General features: G+C 31.6%; 4 protein-coding genes across 5 annotated transcripts; all 4 read left to right on the top strand.

The window, feature by feature from the left end:
- Nucleotides 1–14842: 14842 nt before the first annotated feature.
- On the top strand, nucleotides 14843–16536 carry LOC111285095 (xyloglucan endotransglucosylase protein 7-like). The gene is made up of 3 exons (XM_022874339.2): nucleotides 14843–15212; nucleotides 15456–15649; nucleotides 15762–16536. Exons 1-3 carry the CDS (start codon nucleotides 14931–14933, stop codon nucleotides 16147–16149), a joined length of 864 nt encoding a protein of 287 aa, XP_022730074.2. The 5' UTR covers nucleotides 14843–14930; the 3' UTR covers nucleotides 16150–16536.
- Nucleotides 16537–17401: 865 nt separating this feature from the next.
- Nucleotides 17402–20188, top strand: LOC111285468 (F-box/WD-40 repeat-containing protein At5g21040-like). 2 transcript variants are annotated; one of them, XM_089761989.1, is made up of 3 exons: nucleotides 17402–17614; nucleotides 17680–19588; nucleotides 19948–20188. In XM_089761989.1, the coding sequence occupies exons 2-3, from the start codon at nucleotides 17956–17958 to the stop codon at nucleotides 20043–20045; spliced, it is 1731 nt and encodes a 576-aa protein (XP_089618115.1). In that variant the 5' UTR covers nucleotides 17402–17614; nucleotides 17680–17955; the 3' UTR covers nucleotides 20046–20188. The 2 variants fall into 2 exon arrangements, with proteins under 2 accessions (XP_089618115.1, XP_022730679.2); XM_022874944.2 differs by having other exon boundaries at nucleotides 17403–17614; nucleotides 19970–20188.
- A 593-nt stretch (nucleotides 20189–20781) lies between these two features.
- On the top strand, nucleotides 20782–22466 carry LOC111286753 (GDSL esterase/lipase At1g71250-like). The gene is made up of 3 exons (XM_022876933.2): nucleotides 20782–21007; nucleotides 21445–22083; nucleotides 22222–22466. The coding sequence occupies exons 1-3, from the start codon at nucleotides 20782–20784 to the stop codon at nucleotides 22464–22466; spliced, it is 1110 nt and encodes a 369-aa protein (XP_022732668.1).
- A 242-nt stretch (nucleotides 22467–22708) lies between these two features.
- Nucleotides 22709–24547, top strand: LOC111286751 (geranylgeranyl diphosphate reductase, chloroplastic-like). The gene has a single exon (XM_022876932.2). The coding sequence runs from the start codon at nucleotides 23050–23052 to the stop codon at nucleotides 24406–24408; it is 1359 nt and encodes a 452-aa protein (XP_022732667.2). The 5' UTR covers nucleotides 22709–23049; the 3' UTR covers nucleotides 24409–24547.
- The last annotated feature ends 1 nt before the right edge of the window (nucleotide 24548 follows it).

Here is a 24548-nt window from a genome sequence, read left to right as displayed (position 1 = left end):
ATTGAGAAAGAAATTATAGAAAAGTTTGGTACTAATGTAATAATTGATGATTTTAGTATGATGAAAAAATGAAGAGTGTAATTTAAATAATAATTTTATTTTTCTAGTTTATTCGTGTTTAATAGTATAATTTTTTAATGTTATTTTATAAAAATTAAAATTATTCATTAGTCTGACCTTTTTCATCCACATGTTGGCTTTGCCCTTGCCCCTAACTATCTTTTGACTTATACGAATGGAAAAAAATCCATTTTGCCCTTTAAACCTAAAAATACCTCCAATTGAAGGAAAAAAGGAAAAGATAGAAGAAAACTATTGGATGGACAAATATGCTTTGGATGAGAAAAATGATGCTGGTGTTTCTGAGGTGATGATATTCGTAGGGGTGTTGGGTATGAAAGAAATGGTAGATGAAAGAGATTCAACAGAGAATTATTCTTCGAAAGTTAGTGATGATGGTGTTTCTAAGGTAGTGAAAATGGTAGGGGTGATGGTGGTAATGCTATTTAGAGCAGCGATGATTATAGCGGATTGTAGGCTGGATGAGAAATAAGAAGAGTCAGACATTGGTTAAGAAGAAATGAGAGGAAGAGAGGGAAAAATTTTGCCAAAGGGAAGAAGGGAAATAATTAATCTGGTAATGGATTTTTTCCTAATCTATGATCATTACTTGCTAAATAAGATCCATCAATTTATCCTTTTTTTTTATGTTGCAGAGTTAGTGTGATCCAAAATTTATCAAAATAAATAAATAAATCAAATCTTAAAATAAAATTTTAAATTTTTTGTAATTTATGATCAATTTGGATGAGCTGTGAGACTAGTTTCACTATAAATTGAAAATAATGATGTGATGAGATTTGGTACTATAACGGTGAGATTAAAATCAAATGTAGGATATGTGTTTGGATGCAAATGCAACAATGGTGATGAGATGAAATGTAATAAAAAGAAAAAAATAACTATTAAGAACATTATATTAAAATTTGTATATAATAAAATTTATAGTATATTATTAAAATTACTAAAATTATTTTTATATATCAAATTAAAATTTTTATATAATAAAATTTATTGTATATTTGGTATTTTTAAAGTTAATTAATAATTAAAAATTACTCATAAAAATGATAACTTTATATGATTTAGTTTCGAGTAAACTTTAGAAATATACCTTGTGGTTAATGTTGAAATGAAAATATCCTTTGAGATTTAAAATGTAACACTTAATTATCTTATGATTTGTTTTGTTATTTTTTATCTAAAATGTTACTTTTTCCATTTCTTTTTAATTTTTTCGTTCTTATTCATCTAAATTTATACTCTCTCTCTAAAAATTTATTCTCTTTCTCTCCAAAATTAAATCAATTTTTTCTCTAAACCCAAACCAATCCATAAATAACAACCTTCAAACTACCAAAAAATATTCATTCCTTTCTCTTTAAACTTTCAAACCTTAAACAAAAGAATTAAAAATCCAGAAATTGGTGTTGATTTACCACTCACCTCCTGTTGTCTATCCACTGCGTGCTATTTAGTAGTTTTCAAAAACCCCAAGCAAATTATGTTCTTCTCTCTTCCTTTTTTTCTTCCTTTAGAATTTTTTAAATCTGCAGCATAAACCTAGATCAAAGCATTAAATAAAAATTGTTACCACTTTCTAAACTTCTTAACCACCATCAAACTCTCAAGACAACACCAAGTCAACATAACTCAAATACCCAGAAACTGGTAACAACCCGTTACCTCCGTCGTTCTCTGTTACCTTGTCAAGACCACTGATGACTTTTTCTTCTACTCTTTTACACTAGCTACACTTCTTTCCTCTATTTATAAGAATAAATCCTAAGAGACCAAACCCTTAATCTCATAATTTTATATATTTTGTTATCACAATTTTTTGTTTTCTTACCTGTGTGGTAATTTTTTATTTCTATGATTCAATTTTTTATTGTGGATTTTTCTTTAAGGCTATTTGCTATAACTATCATTTTGTTTATGAGTTATTCTATTAAAACTTTGTTGGGGAATTCTTCATTGCTTGTGTTAAAGAATTTGGCTTTGTGGATTGATTCGATTCTGGGTAGTTTCTTGTTTGTTGGTAGTAAAATGGATATTTTTTGGTGGTTTAAAGATTACTATTTGTGGATTGGTTTGAGAAAAAAGAGAAAATTGGTTTGATTTTAGAGAGAGTATGAATTCAAATGAAGAAGAAGGAAAAAAAATTAAAAAAATAAAAAGATACGAAAAAAGTTTAATAAAATAAATCATATGATAGTTAAACATCATGTTTTAAATCTTAGGGGCACTTTCATTTCAATCTTAACCACATAGTAGATTTATGAAGTTTACCTTTTATTTTTTAAATAATTTACTTTATTATCAAGTGATAAAAATATTAAAAGTTTTTTTTATAAACATTGATCAAAGAAAATACATGAATAAATAATAATAAATAATAAGAAAAAAATAAACTAAAAATAATACAAATGAAAATGGGAAACAATATAAAATATGTGGACTCCCACATGCTCTTTATTAGGTTTTTTGAATTTAAGACTTTCAAATTAATTGAATTGAAAAATGTTGAATTGAGTTACAGATAAGGGTATTGGAAGGTTTTGTCTTCAATAATACGTTAGAAATTTTCACTGATCTCATTTGCTCCAATAAAGATTGAAAGGTGTGGTGCAGTTGAAAACTTCTAATCACCTATCGAAATACCTTTTTTGGTCCAAAAATATCCTTAATTGCATCGCACTGGTGCTATAAGCGAAATCAAACGGACCCTTAATGAAACCATTTTTTTTTGCCAAAAATCATACCAAATTGTTCAATAAATTAAACAAAAAATCATATCAACCAAGTGAAAATAATTTGGCTTCATTTCTTATTCAAGTTGGATTGTTTATAGTAAACAATCCATGAAGGTTTTAACCTTTACAAACTGTTAAAAACTTACATATGTTTTTTTTCTAATTATTTAATATATTGATAGTAGAAACGTTGCAAACAGAATTAAAGATTAAAAAGTGTTTTTATAGATTTAAAAATAATTAATTAATAGATTGACACAAATTAACTCGTTAATTTAATTAGTGAAATTTAAAATTTTCAACATCAATGCATTAATTTTTTTAATTATAATATACATTTTAGTATATCCTGAAGAAATATATAGCAACCCTATAACTTCAATGGTGATACAAGAGATAACTTTCCTATTTTAAATGACTAAAAATAAATTACATTATTTTAAAATTCAAAATTTTTTTGTACATAAAAGTGGAACTTCATCCAATAGGTTATCCTGCAAATGTCAAACTAACTCACAGGGGATGGAGGAGTTTGGTTATAGCAAACGCACAACCTTTTTCCCACCCAAAAAATTGTCACAGTTATCTAACTCTCTATAAATATGTGAGAACTACACTGCTGTTTCCTTTTCAAAAGCTCTTGATTAATTACCTTGAATTATATGATGCAATGGATCATTGTCAGATAGGGATGGTAACACTATATTTATAGCAAGCAAAAGAGTCAGATTCCACAATCTATATGCCAATTTTTTTTATTTAGGTGTAATTGGCAACCTAATAGAATATATCTTATTTTAAAGAGGAGTCCCCACCTAGACTTAAGTATATTAAAATTGTAGATTTTAGTCTATGAAATCAAATTTTGGGTCCAGGAGTTCGGTTACGCGTAAGGAAGGTTATAGCAACCTCATAACGCCTTATCTAAAGAATGGCATCAATTTGATTTCAAGTTATCAATGCCTTATAATATTTTTATAATTTGCCAAATAATTTAATTATCAAAAATTAATCATAAAATTACTCTTATAATTTGGTAGTAATTTAAAATAATTTTCTCACCTCAAGAATATTTATAAAGAATAGTATCCCACTCTGAAAAGATTTCGCCATCAAATCTATTAACATATTTTGTTTAAAAAATACGCAATAAAATCTTTCAATAGTTTAATAAAATTTACTTTGATATAGATCTTTTAATAGTTTGATAATATCTTATTATAAATTTAATTTCAGAATATTCATTAGATTTTCTAATAGTTTGGTAAGATTTAATATTCAAATCCTCCAATAATTTAAAAATATTTTATTTTTTATAAAAATTGATTTATGAAATTTTCTAATAATTTGGTTGAATTCATAAATTTATTTTGAAAAAAACATTTTTTTGTTTTTTTAAATGAATAAAAGAAAATTCATGAAACCATAAAAAAACACGTTTACTTTAAAATAAGTAAAATAATAATTAAAGATAAAATAATAATAATAATAAAAAAATAAAATTAAAAAAAAATTAAAAAAAAAAAAGAAAATACCCTTGATCGAGTTGAGTTCTACATGCAGGCGGCACGCAGGTCAACCGGGTTGGAATGGGTCAACCCCTTTACCAAAACAATGCCATTTTGTGTGGGTATAAAAGATTTAAAAAATAAACCTTATACTTTTCTCAAAACAAACTTCCTTTTTTTTTTCTTTAGTTGAATTTTTTCTGGCCTCTCCCTAAAAGCCTTATTGGGAAATTCAACAACATTAGATTCCGACCACAAATCCAGATTAATCTTCAAGTTTTTTCATAAACACTGATGAACCCAAAAAGCGACAACCTAGTCTCTTCCGGCCATCGTTAATCTCATCAAAATCTTCAAAGCTTTACTAGAAGATTCAAAAGAAAACCCAAAAGTTCCTAGAAAAAAACAAAAAAAAAACCTAGAAAACCTCTAAGGCCAGAAGTTTAAAAAATTTAAAAAATTAATTTTAGCAAAATCAAATCAAAACTCCGTACAAATTTCTAGAACTTCCTAGAGATTTCAAATATTATAACCATAAAAACCCAGAACCAAAATCTATAACTTAATCCCAAAATTCTTAAATCGTGTTCCCAAGAACTAAGAACCAACCTAGAAAAGAAAAAAAAAAAACTTATAATCATAAAATCTCCCCTTATGATTTTTCTTTTTATCCTTATCTTTTGTGTGTGGTTGATTCTGTTCTTATAATAATTTAATCCGTTTGAAATCAGGAAACTAAATCAAATCAATTACTAGTTTGATTTTATGTGATTTTTGATGATTTGAATCAAATTTGCCAATTTTCATTCATGTTTTTCTCTTTTTGGTTTTTGACCTTTAAAAAAAATTATTTTTTACTCTAACTTTTTCTTGACTTTTTATCTTTTTTTTTACTATTTGACTTTTTCAAAAAAAGTAAAATTAAACAAAAAAATCAAATTTCCTATTAGACCCAAAGTTTTCCAATCAAGTCTAATTTCGTGATCAAAGCCTGTTTTCGATTCTGAAAAAATACTGGATAAAATGTGATGTTTACAGTTATCCCTCTTTGTATAATTTCTATGAAACAGGAATTGTGCAAAGATAAAAGATATCCATTTTGTTCCTATATCAAAAATTTGAAATCTAAAGATTCATAATTTGGAAGGGTTCATAAAATTTCAAAGATTCGCAAAGCTCTATAACAAGAATTAAAAGATTCTAAGACTTTAAGATTTCAAAAAAATTCGTAATGATTTCAAAATTTACAAAAATTCAAGATTTGAAAGGCTTTTGGATTCGCAAGAATTTCAAGTTTTGCAAAGATTCCAAAAGTTTGTAAATAATTCAAGATTCTCAAAGGTTCTAGATTCATAAAAATTTCATATTCGCAAAGATTCTAAGTTTCGCAGAGATTTTAGATTCGTAAAAGTTTCAAATTCACAAGGACTTTTAGATTCGCAAGAATTTAGGTTTGCAAGAATTCAGATTTGCAAGGTTTCAAGTTTGCAAGAACTCAAAAACTCATAAGAATGAAAGATTCACAAGAATTCAGATTTGCAAGGTTTCAAGTTTGCAAGAACTCAAATACTCATAAGAATGAAAGATTCACAAGAATTTAGCTTTGTAAAAAGTTATATTCGTAAGGTTTCAAGTTCGCAAGAACTTAAAGATTCGTAAAAATTCAAATTCATAAGAATTTTAGGTTCACAAGAATTGGAATATTTGCAAAACTTGTAAATTCACAAGAACTTTAGATTCACAAGAATTTCACAAACTATAATTCACATACAAGATTAAAAAATTCACATTCAACAGATTTTTATTAATGATACACACCCAAAATTTAAAGCTTTATATTTCAAAAATTCAGGGATTCACATCAAAATTTCAAGGTTTATAGCTAAATTTCGAGGTTTCACATCTAAGGTTTCAAATATTCTCATTTGAAAATTTTGGGATTCATAACTAAAGTTTCAAAGATTTATATTAGAAAAATTTTAATAGTTTAGAACCAAAATTTCAAAGATTCACATTTAAAAACCAACATTTCAAAGATTCTCATCTAAAAAAATTTTGGGTTTCACATCCAAAATTTTAAAGATTCATATTTGAAAAAGCCCTTTAAATAAAGGCTCTGTAACTTCAAAATTTTGAGAAGTTTTTCTTGTAAAAAAACCCTTATCATGAAAGATCTTTCTCATTCAAGGATTTAAAAGTTAAAAGCCTTGTCCAATCAAAGTCAAATTTTGTATGCAATAAATGGCAATGCAAATGACTTCTACATGTTGCAAATGTAATAATCTAGATTCTCACTAAATGATGCAAATGCATGTTATAAACAATAATGCAAATGTTATACTATGATTCAAATGCATGCCCCAACTATGATGCAAATGCATACCCCAACTATGATGCAAATGTAATTATCAAAGATTTTTAAAAAATAATGTAAATGCAATGTATGTAATGCAGATGTCACTAAATCAATACTATGAAATTTTAATTGTAGTATTAAGATTCTCAAGATTTCACCATCTCATTATATTCTTTCTCAGCTTCTCAACATTAATGATCTCCAAACAAATTTCATCATTTGATCCATGTTATTTTTCCCATCTAGTCATAACTTATAGGTTATGTTGACTAATTCATCATTTGTATTCATCATTGGGTCACCTTATTTGGCCTTTTCAAATCATTTTCTCAAGCTTCTTTTACTTCTATCATCTTTGATTTCTTCCAAAAGAATGAAAAAAATCTTTTACGAACATTGTCATTCATTTATTTATCATTATTTCAATTTATGACATACATGATACATTTTTTTAATTCATTCAAGGGATGTAAACAAGAAAAATAGGCATTCATTATCAAAAAAAAGTCTAGCCAATAGCAAATTAAAGGTGAGAAAAGCAAAATACAGCATAAATGGGGTATTAACATCTAGCATAATGACTGTTCAGACAATTCTGAATTCTAACTCAGTATTCACTTTCAAAAATAATTCCATCAATATCCTCGATCTTTGAGCCAATCATCATTTTTATTCCTAGGATCCTCCCATGAAGCTGTTTTTTCAAATTTTCATCTTTACTTAAACTGCCCTTTCAAGTTTTCAATTTAAGTTTTCTTTTTTTCTTTTTTTTTTCTTTTTCTTTCTTTTTTATTTTTTTCATTTTTTTCATCTTAAACAATCTAATGGTAGATCTGTCTTAGTTTAATTCATGATTTTTCAATTGAAATATTTATATTCGATCAAAATAGACTTTTAAGGGATATAAAATATGTTAGAGTGTGGGATTATGAAAGAAATGGATAAAATAGGCCCAAACTATATTTGAAAGATAATCAAATCAAGGATAATTTTTTTCTATGTAAAGCACTTTAATATTTTACCCCATCAATTTCTTCTTTTTTTTTTTATTTTTTAAGAAGGATTTGAGCACAAAAAGGCTTTGTTCTTGAAATCACTAAGGATCTTTACTTTCTTAAGCTTCTCAAACTTTTGCCCCTAATATGGGGGTGATCCTTGTTTAAGATTTAAAAAAAAAAAAAATTAACAAGCTCAAATGGGGTAACAAAGGATAATTTTACTTCTTCTGTGAAAGGTAGAAGAAAAATGATCATTTATCATTTCAAACATGAATACTTTTAATGGAGAACATTGATTGACCAAAAACATACTTGTGAATGAACTATTACAAAGATCATATATTATATCAGGTTCATCTTCGAACGAGCAAAATTTTTTGTCAATGTATCTTCTTTTATTAATGAATCTCAATTAACAATCTCAACTGATCGATCATAACAACAAAATGATGTTTTCAAAATCAAATCTTAAATTATATCATGATTGTCTAAACATTCATTATAAAGAATAGATATAAGAAAATACATGATAAGGTAAAAGTATAAAATGGTGATTCACACAAAAAAAAATGTCATGAAAATTCATTAAATCTACCACCTTATTAAAATGATAAAAAATAAGATAAAATTCAAGTACAATAAAAGAAGTCCATCATTCCAAAATGACAAGTAGTTTTAATTAACTTTTTTAAATCTTTCTCAAAATTATGCCTCTAGGTGATTAGGTACGAGTCTTTTGTAGACATTCAGCTTCTCTAATTCGTTGAAGCTTATCGAACCTATTCGAATCAAACTTTACACTTTATACTTAAAAACAAGGCAAGTTTTTATAGAATGACCCATATTTCTATTATGATAATCGTATGTGGTATTAATACTATACTATTTGGGATAAGGTGGCTTTAATGGTTCTAAAAAGATTATGAATACCAAGTTATTCTTGACTAATTTGGGAATAGCTCAATATAGGTTGTGAGAATAGGATCAATATGAGCTCTCTTTGGGTTACCCTTGTATCTTTCCAAACCACTAGCTTGATCATTAGGCTTGGAATTGGTGTAATAATAGGATTAGGCCTATATGCAAGTGCTTGAAAGGCTAGTTAATAAAAGCTTGGATAGATGTTATTTATGGTTAGGTAATAAGGTTGGTGAGAGACTTGTACAATATTATTGACTATCGAATAGTAAACAAAATAAACATATGGTGAATATGGAATATAACTTCTAAATTGTTGCCTTTCAAAACTCATCGCTTGGGCTTCAACATCTTTCATCTTAGGCATCCCATCTTTCTTGGCACTGCTAGCCTCTTCTTCCTTAAGCTTGCTATTCTTGATGGTATTTTCAATAATCTCTCTTAAAATTACCATATCAATAAATTTCTTTGTTACGTAACCTATCATCTTTTCATAATAAGGTGTTTTTAGGGTGCTAACGAATAATATTGTCATTTTTTTCTCAGTCAGAAGAAGTTAAACTTGAGCAGCCATATTCCTCCATCGTTTGGCATATTCTTTGTAGGATTTTGTTGTCTTTTTTTTCATCATTTGTAAAGAAAAACGATCAGAGACTAGGTTAATGATGTAACGGTACTAATTAATAAAAGAATGAGTCAAATCCTTCTATGATTGGGTACGAGTTCTGTTAATTAAACATACCACTTTATAGTAGAATCAATCGAACTATCTTGAAATATATACATGAGCAATTTTTTATTATTAGCGTAAGCTATCATCTTACGACAGTACATTGTAATATGCATGATGGGATATTTTGTACTGCTATATTTCTTAAACTCTGATATTTTAAATTTTAGAGCTATAATAACATCTGAAACTAGATAAAACCCAACAGCATCCATGGAGCCATAAAAGTTTATACCTTCAATAGCTAGTAGTCTCTCATCGAGCATATTCATCTTGTAATAAGTTTTTGAATTTTTCAAAATCTCAACCATTTTTAATTTCTCTTTTGGGACATCCAAATTAGGAAATTGGAATGATTTTACTACCTTTTTAGCAAAACTTTGTAATTGCCCCTAAGTTGGTGTAAATGGCATTCCTATATATCTTGCAGAGAATGTGAACTGTTGTGATGAAACACCTTGAGTGGACTAGGTCTGATATTGGCCAAAATCCAAAGGATATAGAGGATTGACAGCGTCATATGAAACTTCTTCTTTATTACCTTTCCTTTATTCAACTTGCCCAATGCTTCAAGGATTTTCTTCAACTTCCCTTTAATCTCTTTTTGGGCCTTTTTTAATTTTTCAACATGGTTTACATTATCTTGTTCCATTCTTCTAGCTTGGACCTGGATGTAATACTGGTGATGAGTTATCCTTAAACCTTAATTTTTCATAATTAAAGTATAAATTTAAAATGATGTTTATGAAATTATTAAATTATACATGAGAATGAATACAATAAAAAGGATTTAATGATGCAAATACATGCATATACAATAAAAGAAAAGGGTTAGTAAACATGATATATACAAAGAACAATATAAAAAAAATAACATAAAAGGTTAGAATACAAATATTATATACAACAAAAATATATAAATTTACAAGTAGAATAAATGTCCCATTTAAGATTTTCTAACACAAAGTAAGACATGGCTCTAACCTAAGTTTAAACCTTTAGGGTTTATTTACATGCTAACTTCAAAGGTTTAACAATCTAATGGTTCTTAAATTATTTCTTACATCATTGTCCATTATAGACTTGTAAGCACCTCGATCCTCACTCATTATAGGTTATAAGCAAAAATAGTTCAATTTGAAGTGGAAGATTTTCGCTAGCCCATGCGGAGACATGAAATCTCATGAAAGTAAAAGTATTTTACTCCCTTCTAAGATACAAAACTCGGGTGTAGAGTTTATGTAATGTATGTGCAAATGAATGACAGATATATAAAATGAATAAATAAATAAATTACCAACAAGAAAAAAAATTCTTAAATTTATTATGGCTTGGATAACAAGAAATCATTTACTATCCTAACTCTTGATATTCCCAATGGAGTCAACAAACTATTATAACGTATAGATCTATGAACCTGTCACTAAACATAAATTTTAGGAGTCATCACCAACCTTTTTATTTATGTGTAATTGGCTACTTAACTGAATCTGTCATATTTTAAAAAGGAGTCCTAAACTTGATTTAGGTATCTTTAAATGATAAATTTTGGTTTACAAAATCAAATTTTAAGTTCAAAAGTACGATTATACATGAGAAAAGTTATAACACTCTTACAGTGCCCATCCAAAGAATGGTACCAGTTTAATTTTAAGTTATCTAAGTCTTAAAACATTTTTATAATTTGTAAAATAATTTAATTAGCAAAAATTGATCCTAAATTTACTCAAATAGTTTGGTAGTAATTTATGATAATTTTTTTATCTTAAGAGTATTCATGGATACTAGTATCCCACTCTAAAAAGACTCCATTGTCGGATCTATTAACATATTTTATTTATAAAATAAAAAGTAAAATCTTTCAATAGTTTGGTAAGATTTACTTTGATGTAAATCTCTCAATAGTTTGATAAGATTTTATTGTAAATTTAATTTTAGAAGATTCATTAAATCTTCTAATAGTTTGGTAAGATTTAAGATTTAATTTCTCCAATACATTAAAAATATTTTATTTTTTATAAAAATTGATATATGAAATTCTCTAATAGTTTAGTAGAATTCATAAATTTATTTTGAAAAAAATATTTTTTGTTGTTTTTTTTAATGAATAAAAGAAAATTCATAAAAGCATTAAAAAAATTTTGTTCAATTAATAATAATAATAATAATAATAATAATAATAATAATAATAATAATAAAGAAAATCTAAAAATAAAATAAATAAAAATAAAAAAATAGAAAAAAAAATACCTACGATCGGGTTGGATTTTAGATGTGGGCAGCACGCAGGTTAGCTGGGTTAGGATGGCTCAACCACTCTGCCAAAATGATGCCATTTTTTGTGGGTATAAAAGTCTAAAAAACCTTATGCTTTTCTCATAACATACTTCATTTTCTCTCTCTAGTTAAATTTTTTCTAACTTCTCTCTATAAGCCTTGTTGAGAAATTCAACAACATTATATTCAGGTCACAAATTCTTATTTTGATGTTGAAATCTTCAAACAATCGTAAGAATCTTCAAGTTTTTTCAAAAACACCGATGAACCCATAAAACAACCACCATAATCTCCTTCGACCACTGTGAATCTTGCTGTAATCTTCAAAGCTCTATTGGAAAATTCAAAAGAAAACCCAAAATTTCCTTGAAAAACGAAAAAAAAAAAAAAGAAAAAAAAAACCCAGAAATCCCTTAAGCCTAAAAGTTTAAAAATTTTGAAAAATTAATTTAAGCAACATCAAATCAAAACTCTATACAAATTTCCAAAACTTCCCAAACTTCAAAGATCAGAACCCCAAAAACCCAAAACCAAAATCTAGAACTTAATCCCAAAATTCTTAAATTATATTCCCAAAAACTAAGAACTAACCCAAAAAAGGAAAAAGAACTTATAATCATAAAATCTCTTCATATGATTTTTTCACTCTGTCTCTTCTTTTGTGTGTGGTTGATTATGTTCTTATAATAATTTAATCCATTTGAAATATGGAAACTAAATCAAATCAATCACTAATTTGATTTTCTGTGATTCTTGATGATTTGAATCAAATCTGCCAATATTCATTCCCTTTTTTTTCTTTTTTGGTTTTATGACTTTTTATAAAAAAAAGAAATTTACTCTAATTTTTTCTTGACTTTTGACTTTTTTTTATTTTTTGACTTTTCAAAAAATAAAAGTAAAATTAAACAAAAAAAAATCAAATCAAAATTAAAATTAAAAATTTCCTATTGAGCTTGAGGTTTTTCAATCGAACCCAATTTTATAATCGAAATTCATTTTCAATCCTTAAAAAATATAAGAAAAAATGGGGTATCTACAAGTAATGTTCTCGAAACCAAAGCTTTCTTGTAAAATCAAACAACCAAAGACCTTGCTAGTCTCTACATAACCCTCCTGCCTCTGGTTCACTTGGATTAATCATTACGGTGATTAGGGTTAAAATCTTGGTTGCCTCAGTTATACAAAAAATCACCAATATTGCTTTATATTTCATTAATAGAAGGCAGGAAATGCTTCATGTCTTAAATATATATCCTATGGTAAGATATAAATTGGAGTTTTACTTATTAATCTTTGATCAATCATCTGTCAGATGACTTTTAAAATCTTCAATCTCAAATTCATATGCATTAGCCTATCAGATATAGACATTCGAGCGGCTTAAAGAGGTAACTAGAATTGCTCATCAAATAGTCACTTAAATGTTTGAATTTATCAACTTGACAACTTCTAAGTGAAGCACTTTTCGTTCTTTCTTTCTTTGTTTCTTTTCTCCCTTTTTTCAGTACGAAGTGGCGGTGGGTGGGTGGTTAAATAATTGGGTAGGCTTGTCAAAATCAATCTTGTTGACTATATATGCATCATCTGGATAAGAACAAGGAAACCCATCATTAGTGAATTAATTTGGAGCTAGGACCTCGTTGATTTTTTCTTCATTTTGATGAACTGGAAGGACATATCGTTTCATGTTCATACAGTTCCATTTTAATTTCGTAAGTGCAGTCAGATAATACTATTAGCTGTATAATTCGTAAATGGTCCCAAGAGTCCAACTAACAGGTTTCAACAAAGTAGCCTTTGGGTGAAAAAGTGGATTTACATGCCAAAACCGGCATCAATGTAAGAGATAGATATGTATAGCCAGACACTTACAAAAAGATATACACCCCAAAGTCGCACAACCAATAAAAATATAAAAATGATATTTTTATTCTGATGAATTTTTTTTTATATACAATGGAAGCCGAAGCTTAAAAATTTTTAAAAAAATTATAAGTATTAAAATTTAAAATTTAAAAATATCAATTATTATTTTTTATTATAAATATATAAATCAAATTAATTAAGTGGTTTTATACTTATAAATCTTAGAAAGTGCCAGCTTTGAGCGAAATGACAAACAAGTATGTACATTTGCCAATTATTATCTCCTTTAAAACCACCCGCTATGATTAAAACCAGAAAGAAGTGAGCGTAGGCGAAAACAACATTTGACCAGCTCTAGACTCTAGAATCCAGCTAGGTTCATGAGGTCATATGCTTGTTTTAAACGATGTTGATTAATCAAAGAGGAATTAGTTTAATTGACAAAGTCGTTTTTAGGTTAGAGTTTTATTCCGGTCTTTGTTACTGATTTAAGAGATTGAAAAGGATTAAGAAAAAAAAAAAAGATTATTCCTATTCTTTTATCAAAACTTAAGAGATAAAAACAAAATGAAATGTAATCCTAAAAATACTAATATCTATTATATATTGATAAAGCCTAAAAGAATATGAATCAATTAAAGAATAACTTGATAAAGATTAAGATAATAACTAAACTATTGCTAAGCTACGAGTTCATAACATTGAACAATCAAATTCCAGACAATAAGTAACAAAAATACTACTAAATAGTTTTCCTTTCTTTCATGTATGGTGGACAGCTACATTGATGTATCCCCCTCCCTACATCAGTGGATACACACTATAATAATACATATCTATGCTAGTCAATTATGAATGCTATGAATCTATTGCTTAATTTAATTGATTTAGTGATATCTGACAAATATGAAATGTGTAAAAAAATTTATGTTATAAATGTATTTATATGATTGCAAATCGTTTGGAAAAGTTAAAAGAACTGAAATTAATGCATTGACGACATAAGCATGTAAAAGAACGAAGAATTGAAGGCTTAATTTAGACCACTGATATAAACAGGGCACCAGATACTAGTGTAGGCCAGCTGTGTCCATGGATTGAAATTGAACCTTCGATCTTTTCACATATCACAACCGCGTAGAAAATAATTATATGATTCGATCCAAATTCCAAATTTGTTCGAGATCAATCACTTTGATGTCATCTCCATTAGCTGTCAGGTCCCCCACTCCAATTCTTCAAGACCCCAAGTGTACCTGAATTTCTCACCAATGCTTGCACGCATGCATAATTTCTTAACAACTTCACCAATATCTTAATCTCCCTTGTTTTCCATACGTCATCTCCACTATATATATGCCTCCCATTTCAGTGCATTCAATTCAAAGATTCACCATCCATTTGCTAGCTCTTTTTGTTAATTTCAAAAATATTAATCATTTTATCTCCAAACCAAACATGACTTTCCCAATTACTAATAAGACAATTCTGCTTATTAGTGGTGTTGTTGTGTTAAATCTTTTGGTTTTGGCGTTGGCTGGAAACTTCAACCAAGATTTTGATATTACTTGGGGTGATGGCCGTGCCAAAATACTCAGTAATGGACAGCTTCTCACGCTGTCTCTTGATAAAACCTCAGGCTCTGGATTCAAGTCCAAGAATCAATACTTATTTGGGAAAATCGACATGCAGTTGAAGCTTGTGCCTGGCAACTCCGCCGGTACCGTGACTGCTTACTATGTAAGTTCGTTGTCTGTCTTCCTCTCTCGTCCCTTGAAAAATTAAGTTCAAGAATAGATAAATTTATTATTATCTGAATCTAATGATTGAACAAATAATTGGTTACCTGGTTTTCTAAAAATTTTTAAATTAATATAAAAAACTTCTCATTATAAAATGGAGGCTTGTCATTTTTATTTTTTTTTTTTTTTTTTTGCAAAACCTTTTACGTAGTGGTGAATTTGATGCATGTTTGGCATGCAGCTGTCTTCACTGGGGTCGACCCATGACGAGATCGACTTTGAGTTTCTTGGAAACCTAAGTGGAGATCCCTATATTCTCCACACAAATGTGTTCACACAAGGTAAAGGAAATAGGGAGCAGCAATTTTATCTTTGGTTTGACCCCACCAAGAACTTCCACACCTACTCCATTTTATGGAATCCTCAAAGCATCATGTAATTCTCTCTTTCTCTCTCTCAAGAGCATCGTTTTATTTATTATTTTGTATTATATCTTTTTTTGGCATTATTAATATGCAAGAATTTGCTTTTATCTTGTTCCTTTCAGCTTCTTTGTTGACGGGACTCCGATTAGAGAGTTCAAGAATTTAGAATCAAATGGCATCCCTTTCCCAAAGAACCAACCGATGTGGATATTCTCCAGCCTTTGGGATGCCGAGGATTGGGCCACAAGGGGTGGCCTTGTAAAGACTGACTGGAGCCTAGCACCCTTCACTGCCTCCTATCAAAACTTCAACGCCCAAGCTTGCATTTGGGCTTCCAATGCCTCCTCTTGCTCCTCAAACTCATCCAACAACTCTTGGCTAACACAATCGCTGGACAGCTCAGGCCAGGCAAGGATAAAATGGGTGCAGAAGAACTACATGATCTACAACTATTGCACTGATACCAAGAGATTCCCGCAAGGATTACCACCGGAATGCTCGCTGGCATGATTCAAACATTAAACACATATGAACCATAATCTTCTTTTTGTTAGAAGACTTTAATAGTTAAAATCTGGGCTGTAGATTTCATGTTATAAAGCCATCAAGTTGGAGGTAATAAATAAAGATATTAATGACAAAGGAAAATTAGTAGAATCTGTCCGCTAAATCCCGAATAATAACAATAAACAGAGATGAAAACCAAAACAAATTAGAGGCACAGCCTCATTCATGAAATCAGAAAAGAAAATTGTTTGTTGGTAATTAAATGTATCATTTGTCTTTTACTGTAAACATATATCTCTTAAAATATATTTTAAAAAATAAAAAATTAATTAGAAAAAAATGAGATATGTATTAAATCTTTTAATACGGTTTTTATAATTAAAATTTAAATACGACATTTTACTGTATATACAAAAATATTAGGTATAAAAGAAAATTGTTACAAATGATATATATATATATATGCATATCTATTAATTAGGTACTTAAGCTTTTCTTTTTTTTTTCAATTACCGTTTTAAAATAAGAATTGTGAACAGTTTATATAGAACCGATCCTAAGAATATTTTTGTTATATAAAATTATAACAAGATAAGATAAAATGATATTATGAATATGATTAGATTAAATAATATTATCTTATCTTATATTTGATATGTATAAATATTACGATAAGATAACTTATTTATTGATCAAAATTATTATTTAAAAAAATTTTACAATTTAAATTATTAATATAATTTTTAAGAATATAATAAAATATATAAATTAAATCTCATGAATTAAAAATATTTTTTTTTGAAAGAATTAAATTATCTTATGCTAAAAGAATCGGCCTAAAACTGTAGTTATGCTGTGGCAAGCTTGTCCGGCTTAATAATACCATGAGTTATGTCAAGTGCAAACACAAAAAGCCATAACCCACTTTGGCGAAGGCAAAGGCTTGAAATATAAAATATAAGTATTTATATCGTTGAGGTGTTTTTTATAAAATAAAATCGTAAAATTTAATAAATTAAAACAAATAAAAGCTTATAAATTGATGTGAGATGCCCCTTTGTTAATGGCTCAATTGGATCCTATATTATTGTTTTGTTGATAAAATGGTTGAATTGTGCTGTCCCGGCCTATTTTGCTTTTGCATCGACGTTGCTCTATGCTGGCCCGATTAGTTAATGACCCTTAGGCCTTAGTCCAATTCAACACTTACACATCACGCATTATTACAATTCTGTGACTCCTGCTCCCGTCATCTGCACCGTCCGATCTTTTCTTTCATTGAATGATAATAAAAATCCCTTTCTCGGTTTCTCCCCACCCAAATAATTTCTTTTTGTCGATTTTCTCCAAAATTAAATTCCAATACTTATTTTTTTTTCCTCTATTTTTCGTTTTCCCTTCATTTATTAGGGAAAAGGAACCTTCTAACATCTTCTCTGCTCCAAAGAACGAATTATTAATCTTAGAGGTATCTATTCGAATTCAAGTTTCTTTTTTTTTTCTCTCTTTAATTTGTTTTTATTTGACTTTCAGGGTTTTGATTGGATCGAGCACACCTTCAATCAATTGTTAACCTTTCAAATTTCTTCAATTAATTGGATATTTTCTGATCATTTTTATTTTACGTGAATTTAAGCACTTCGGGATTTGAGTTTTTAGGGTTTGTTAGATTTCGGCATCTTTGATTAAGGGTAAGTTGAGATTCTCGGATTGAAAGATATCTGGATAAAATCCTTTTTGGGCCTTTGAAATAGGGTTTAGGTCTAAACCATTGAATTAATAGTTTTAGGTGAGAAGTTCATTCATTTTATGGCATTTGAATGCCAAGAAAGCGCCGAGGATTTTAAGAATTTAGCAAAATTTTCTAAATCAAATCTCTTTACATCCAATCCCTTAACTGAAGATTTGGAAGGTTCAAAACCGTTGTTGGATTGTAATCCTAAGAAGGACGTTTCAAGTTTTTGTTGTTCCAAACAGTTACCACCTAATAATGTTGTTTCGAATGTGCGGCGGTCAATCACTGATCTCCCACCAGCCTTAATATCAGAAATTTTGAATTGTCTTGAGCCGAAAGAGCTTGGTGTAGTGTCTTGTGTGTCGACAACTCTCCATAATATAGCATCCGAGCATCACGTTTGGAAGGAATTTTATTGTGAGAGGTGGGGTTTGCCGATTGCCCCGGCACCTTTGGGTGCAGGGTTTTCAGACGATAAGTCATGGAAGGAATTGTTTGTGGAGAGGGACTTTAGGAGCAAGACTTTTTTAGGAAAGTATAGCATTGATGATTTATATGGTCACACGGAAGCTGTTCGAACTGTGTTTTTATTGGCTTCTGCCAAGCTTATTTTTACTGCTGGATATGACTCAGTTGTACGAATGTGGGATATGGAAGAGGGGTTGTCAATTGCATCCTCACGACCCCTTGGTTGTACCATCAGGGCAGTTGCAGCGGATACTAAACTATTGGTTGCTGGGGGTACCGATGGCTTTATCCATTCTTGGAAGGCAGTTGAGAGTCTTCAGCACTTGTTTGACCTTAAGGGTGTTGAGAAACAGAACACTGAGTTTCGACTTTGGGAACATGAGGGGCCTATAACTTCTCTTGCATTGGACCTTACTAGGATATATAGTGGTTCTTGGGACATGACAGTTCGTGTCTGGGATCGGTCATTGCTGAAGTGCACACAGGTATTGAGGCATGGTGACTGGGTTTGGGGCCTTGTTCCACACGACACAACTATTGCGAGCACATCAGGTTCAGATTTGTTTGTTTGGGAGACGAATGGTGGCACCCTGTTAAATGCTATTCACAATGCTCATGTTGGTAATACTTATGCCTTGGCAAGGAGCCGAACTGGGGACTTCCTTTTTACTGGTGGAGAAGATGGGGCAATACACATGTTTGAGATCGTAAGTGGGTCTGAAGAATCTAGTGTTGTGCTGGTTGCAACATGGATTCCTCACTCAGGTTCTGTTTATTCCCTTGCATTTGAGTTTCCCTGGCTTGTTTCAGCTTCCAGTGATGGGAAACTTGCACTAATTGATGTCCGAAAGTTGTTGAGGGCCACTAAGCACTCCTTGGGGAAAAGGGTTGCAAGGGATAAAGACATTGACCAGAATAATGTAGAGCCACCCCAGAGAATGCTGCATGGATGTGTGTACAATTTATTCTCAGTCAGTATTGGAGCAGATCGAATTGTCTGCGGAGGTGAGGAAGGTGTGGTCCGAATTTGGAACTTCTCAGAAGCTTTTGAAGTTGAGCAGAGGGTTCGTGTTCTAAGAGGAATACGTTTGGAGAACAGGATGAGGCGGCGCAGACTTCAGATTGAGATGAATAGTAAGGGTGGTCGAACTGATCAATGTTCTGTTGCTGCCAAGAAGAATCCAGTGAATGGTGATAGAAATGGTGTCTGGCATAGTAAACGTAGTATAAGCTCAAAAGGTGAAGACATAACAGCTGTCAGCTGATAATACTAATGTCATTGCTCTAGGCTTCCAACATATTCATCTTTGTTCTATTATGACAAAGTTATTCACAATATCTTTCTGAATGTATGGTAACTATAGTCTTCTCTTTTAGTTAGCCTTCGATTTTAATCTCATTTATATGATCTTGCATTTCAATCTCTTTTACATGAGTCCTGGATTTTAAACACTGTTCTTCTGGTGTATTTTTTGATAGCTGGGCCTTGGTTCTTATGGTTGCCTTTATAGGGAATCGGAGTTCATTGTTCATGGCTTTTATTATAACTACCGCTTCAATTTACATGCCTTTGGTTTTTGTGATTCTCAAAATAACAGGCGTGGCACATGTTTCCTGCAGTGACAATTGGATGTATATGCAAATTGCAATAACGAGTTCCAAGGTGCGGGAAAAGCATCCTAGTCAGCCTCAATGAAATCTTGATCGAACTTTCTCTTTTGAAGGGCCTCTGCTTCCTTCTCAAAACACCACCTCCGTTTCTTTTCGTTTCCTAGGAGAATTGTTATACTGTACAGGGATATAACATTACAATACAATGATATGTCAATTTCGAACAAAGCTCATCTAGAAAAAATTATAGATTACGCAATAACATGATATAAAAACGATATAAAAATTGTTTAAATTAAAATTTTGACAAAAATATTCCATACCCAAAAACGTGTTTTTTATTTAAAATGTTAAAATGAATTGTCATATAATTATTTTTATATTTTTTAAATATTTTGATACGAAATAAACATGATACGGGTACACTAGAGATTCTTACCAACTTGAAAATAACATTGATTCTCACCAACTTGAAAAGAACAAAATGAAAAGCCCTACCTACCTGGAAAAAGAAGAGAAAATATAAATGAAAACAAAAGAAAGCTCCTTACCAACTTGAATGCGGAAAATAGAGCAGAAATAGTTAACCATGTTGGCAAAAAAGCTCATTTGGGCCCGGCTCCATCTTGGGCACCGCCATTCCGAGTCTCCTCTTGTTTCACACGAGCGGTTTTTTGTCCATTTCCCGCTATAAAGTTAACAACGGTATTCGACTTAAGGAAGAACTCTCTATTGAATTGAACAAAAGCACAAGGGAAAAAAAAAAAAAAAAAGAAGGAATTTCGACCTGAATTAGAAATCCTTAGATCAAAATAACAACGATGATGGAAGGATTTGTTTTATTTTTGGTTGCAGCTGTTTCAATGGGCGTGACCAACCTAGCGATGGGTCAAGAAATTAGTAGTTCGAATGTGTCAGCAATGTACGTGTTGGGTGATTCTTCAGTGGATTGTGGAGTCAACGCTCTGTTTTACCCAATCTTTCATCAAGATCTTTCTTTGCTTCCTTGTAATGGATCCAATTCCATTCTTCTTCCTTATCTTCTTGGTAACTAACTATTGTAATGTGGCAGAAAGATCTTTCTTTGCTTCAGTATCTTCTATATGTTTTTTGGTCGTTTTATTTCTTGGTTTCTTTTCTTTAAAACTGCATGTTATGCAATGGATTCTTTGAAGAATTTGAGTGATGAAGAAAAACTTGGTCTCGTTATCTTTGCTGCATATGTTTCATGGCATTCTTGGTTTTTTTTTTTTTTTTTAAATTGAAATTTCAATATGCATTGCATAAAATTTGCTCAACAATTTCTGAAGTTTAATTTTGATTCCACGAGTTAGGCTGCGATGGATTCCGTACAATTTGTTTTCTTGCTTCCATTGTTTTTCAAGAATTTTCAGCATCATTTTCTATTTACCCAGTTCTTGAAAATTGTAATGCATTTAGAAACAAGTTGAACAATTTCCAAATTAATTTGATGGCAAATGCAGCTGAGAAAATGGGTTTACCATACACTGAACCATTCTACAGCCAGAATGGGTCCGTTGAGGGTTTGCTAAATGGTGTGAATTATGGGGCAGCACAAGCTACAATCCTTAGCCCCAGCAGCATGAGCCACCAGTCCCTGAACCACCAGCTAAGGCAAGTATTTGAGACAATTCAGCTGTTGGAGCTACAACTCGGCCAGGAAAGCTCTTACCATTTTGTCAGATCCTCCATATTCTACCTCTCCTTCGGTCAAGATGACTACATAGATCTGTTTCTCCGCAATTTTTCAGGTGTAATGGTCAGATACAGTGGTCATGAATTTGCTAAAATTTTGGTTAACCAGATGGTACATGCTATAAGGAACCTTTATGACATGAATGCTAGAAGGATTGTATGCGTGGGAATATTACCTTTGGGATGCACCCCAAGTTTATTGTTGCAGTGGCACAATCCCACAGCTAGAAGCAACATTGATGATGGAACAGGTTGTGTTGAGGAGATAAATGACCTTGTTTTGCAGTATAATATAATGCTAGAAGAAAGCATAGTTAGGATCAATGAAGAGTTACCTGATGCACTGATAGTCTTCTGTGATCTGTACCAAGGAGTCAAGAAGATCATAACCTACCCACAATTCTTTGGTATGAATCCTCCTATACTCCTTCTGAATTAGCCTGAAAAACATCACCCAAAGGGCAATGTTGACGTTTATTTGTCATCTAGGTGGCTTGAGAAATTTAATTTACTCTTTATACTTTGTTTTAATGTGACAAATACAGGATTTGAGGATGCAAAAAGTGCTTGCTGCGGGCTTGGCTTGTATGGGGCTGAGATTGGATGCCTTTCTTCAGATATGGCCTGCAACACTGTTTCATCTCACGTATGGTGGGATCTGTATAACCCAACACCAGAAGTGAACTCCTTGCTTGCTGATTCAGCATGGTCTGCTGAAGTCTTGTCTAACATTTGTCGTCCTACTACCGTCAAGAATCTGGTTTATACTTCAGTATCCCATCTTACCTGATCCTCACAGATTTCATAATTTCTTCTTTGGTTTAGGCGTTGGCTAGAGCAGTGCAACATTGGCTTGCAGGCCATTATAGATTGAAATTTCTTTGTTAGGTAACCCCTTTTTGCTTCTACAATAGTACACCATTCTCCATTTTTTCCCCAAGAACTTGCTAAGAAATGCTGTAATTGTCCTGTAACTTTCCCAAGAAACTGCAGTTCAGCCATAAACCACCGGCATTTGACAGAAATTTACGTTAATCTGCAATGGAATTTGTTTGTACTCTGAATTTGCTGTACACAGAATCGAGCAGAAAAAAGAAAATAGGAAAACCACTGATACTAGCGTACAATGAATTTGCTGTTTTTCTTTGTTTTATCCGCTCTACTATTGTACCCTCGGCCCACTATCAGAGAAACAAAAGGCGTCTTATCAGAAACATTAATGATGCATCGTTAAGTGTGAAATTTCTTAAAAGAAACTATTTAAAAAAAAACGCAAAAACTCTGGCGTAAAAGAAAGTTAAACCTAAACCAATAGTTAAGCTTTTTCACTTTCTCCTCCTCTTCTTTCAAGGTTTAGATTCCGAAGCACAACAATGGCAGCTTCTCTACTCCAAAACCCTCTTAAAACCCCATTTTCTGAACTCTCAATCAAGAAGCAGAAACCCTGTTTCCTTAAGCCCCGTCATTTAACCATCACCGCCACACATCCCCAACTCCAAGGCCGAAAACTCCGAGCCGCCGTGATTGGTGGGGGTCCAGCAGGATCTTCCGCCGCGGAAGCCCTGGCTTCAGGCGGAATCGAAACCTTTCTCTTTGAACGCAGCCCTTCCACCGCCAAACCATGCGGCGGCGCCATCCCTCTCTGCATGATCGACGAATTCTCCATTCCTCTCCACCTCATCGACCGCCACGTCACCAAGATGAAAATTATCTCCCCCTCAAATCTCACCGTCGATTTTGGATCCAAATCCCTTCGCGCCCACGAATTCATCCCCATGCTCCGTCGCGAAGTCCTCGACTCCTTCCTTCGGACCAGGGCCCAATCCGCCGGGGCCCAATTAATCCCTTCCCTCGTGACCCATCTCGAAATCCCTTCTTCCCCATTTTCTCCTTATATTGTCCACCACACCATCAACAACTCTCGTAAAACCCTAGCCGTTGATCTAATCATCGGCGCCGACGGAGCCAACAGCAAAGTGGCCAAATTTATAAAAGCCGGGAATTACACCTGCGCAATAGCATTTCAAGAGCGAATCAGATTACCGGACGAGAAAATGGAGTATTACCAAAATCTCGCGGAAATGTACGTGGGAGATGACGTGTCACCCGATTTTTACGCATGGGTTTTTCCTAAATGCGACCACGTGGCAGTGGGGACGGGTACGGTGCGTGCGAAGCAGGATATCAAGTTATACCAGAGAGGAATAAAGGAAAGGGTTAAAAACAAGATCAACGGTGGAAAAGTGATCAAAGTGGAGGCCCACCCAATCCCCGAACATCCCCGACCAGTAAGGGTACGAGGACGCGTGGCGCTGGTAGGAGATGCGGCGGGGTATGTTACCAAGTGTTCGGGTGAAGGGATTTATTTTGCAGCGAAATCAGGCAGGATGTGTGGGGAGGCAATGGTAAGAGCGTCGGACGGTGGGGAATCAATGATAAGTGAAGATGATTTGAAGAGGGAGTATTTGCTCGAATGGGATGAGAAGTATTTGAGTACATTCAGGTTTTTGGATTTGTTGCAAAGGGTGTTTTATGGGAGCAATGCAGCAAGGGAAGCATTGGTGGAAGTTTGTGGGAGTGAGTATGTGCAAAGGATGACTTTTGATAGTTACCTGTATAAGAAGTTGGCTAAGGGAGACAGGATGGAGGATTTAAAGATGGTTTTGGGTACCATTGGGAGTCTGATGAGATGTAAGATTGTTGGAAGACATATGGAAGCCTTGAAGTTGTAGAAATTTTGGGCTTTTCATTACAGCAAAAAAAAAAAAGGTAGCTTGTTTTGCTTGTAATTTTCAAATTGCATGAATTGTTTTTTATATTTTAACTTGTAAAAGATCAATATTCTATCGACGGCTCACGCAACTGATGACGA

Source organism: Durio zibethinus, chromosome 6 (assembly GCF_047325235.1).
Source record: "Durio zibethinus cultivar Kanyao isolate XHJ-2024 chromosome 6, ASM4732523v1, whole genome shotgun sequence".
In the NCBI taxonomy this organism is placed as follows: Eukaryota; Viridiplantae; Streptophyta; class Magnoliopsida; order Malvales; family Malvaceae; genus Durio; species Durio zibethinus.
This window is presented reverse-complemented; position numbering and strand designations above follow the sequence as displayed.

Bases quoted from the DNA above. Each gene is read 5' to 3' on its own strand.
- LOC111285095 (XM_022874339.2), top strand. From the start codon at position 14,931: ATGACTTTCCCAATTACTAATAAGACAATTCTGCTTATTAGTGGTGTT. The intron at 15,213-15,455 runs GTAAGTTCGTTG...TTTGGCATGCAG, and splicing joins GTACCGTGACTGCTTACTAT to CTGTCTTCACTGGGGTCGAC. The intron at 15,650-15,761 runs GTAATTCTCTCT...TGTTCCTTTCAG, and splicing joins TGGAATCCTCAAAGCATCAT to CTTCTTTGTTGACGGGACTC.
- LOC111286751 (XM_022876932.2), top strand. From the start codon at position 23,050: ATGGCAGCTTCTCTACTCCAAAACCCTCTTAAAACCCCATTTTCTGAA.
- LOC111286753 (XM_022876933.2), top strand. From the start codon at position 20,782: ATGATGGAAGGATTTGTTTTATTTTTGGTTGCAGCTGTTTCAATGGGC. The intron at 21,008-21,444 runs GTAACTAACTAT...TGGCAAATGCAG, and splicing joins TCTTCTTCCTTATCTTCTTG to CTGAGAAAATGGGTTTACCA. The intron at 22,084-22,221 runs GTATGAATCCTC...TGACAAATACAG, and splicing joins AACCTACCCACAATTCTTTG to GATTTGAGGATGCAAAAAGT.
- LOC111285468 (XM_089761989.1), top strand. From the start codon at position 17,956: ATGGCATTTGAATGCCAAGAAAGCGCCGAGGATTTTAAGAATTTAGCA. The intron at 19,589-19,947 runs GTGAAGACATAA...TCAAAATAACAG, and splicing joins ACGTAGTATAAGCTCAAAAG to GCGTGGCACATGTTTCCTGC.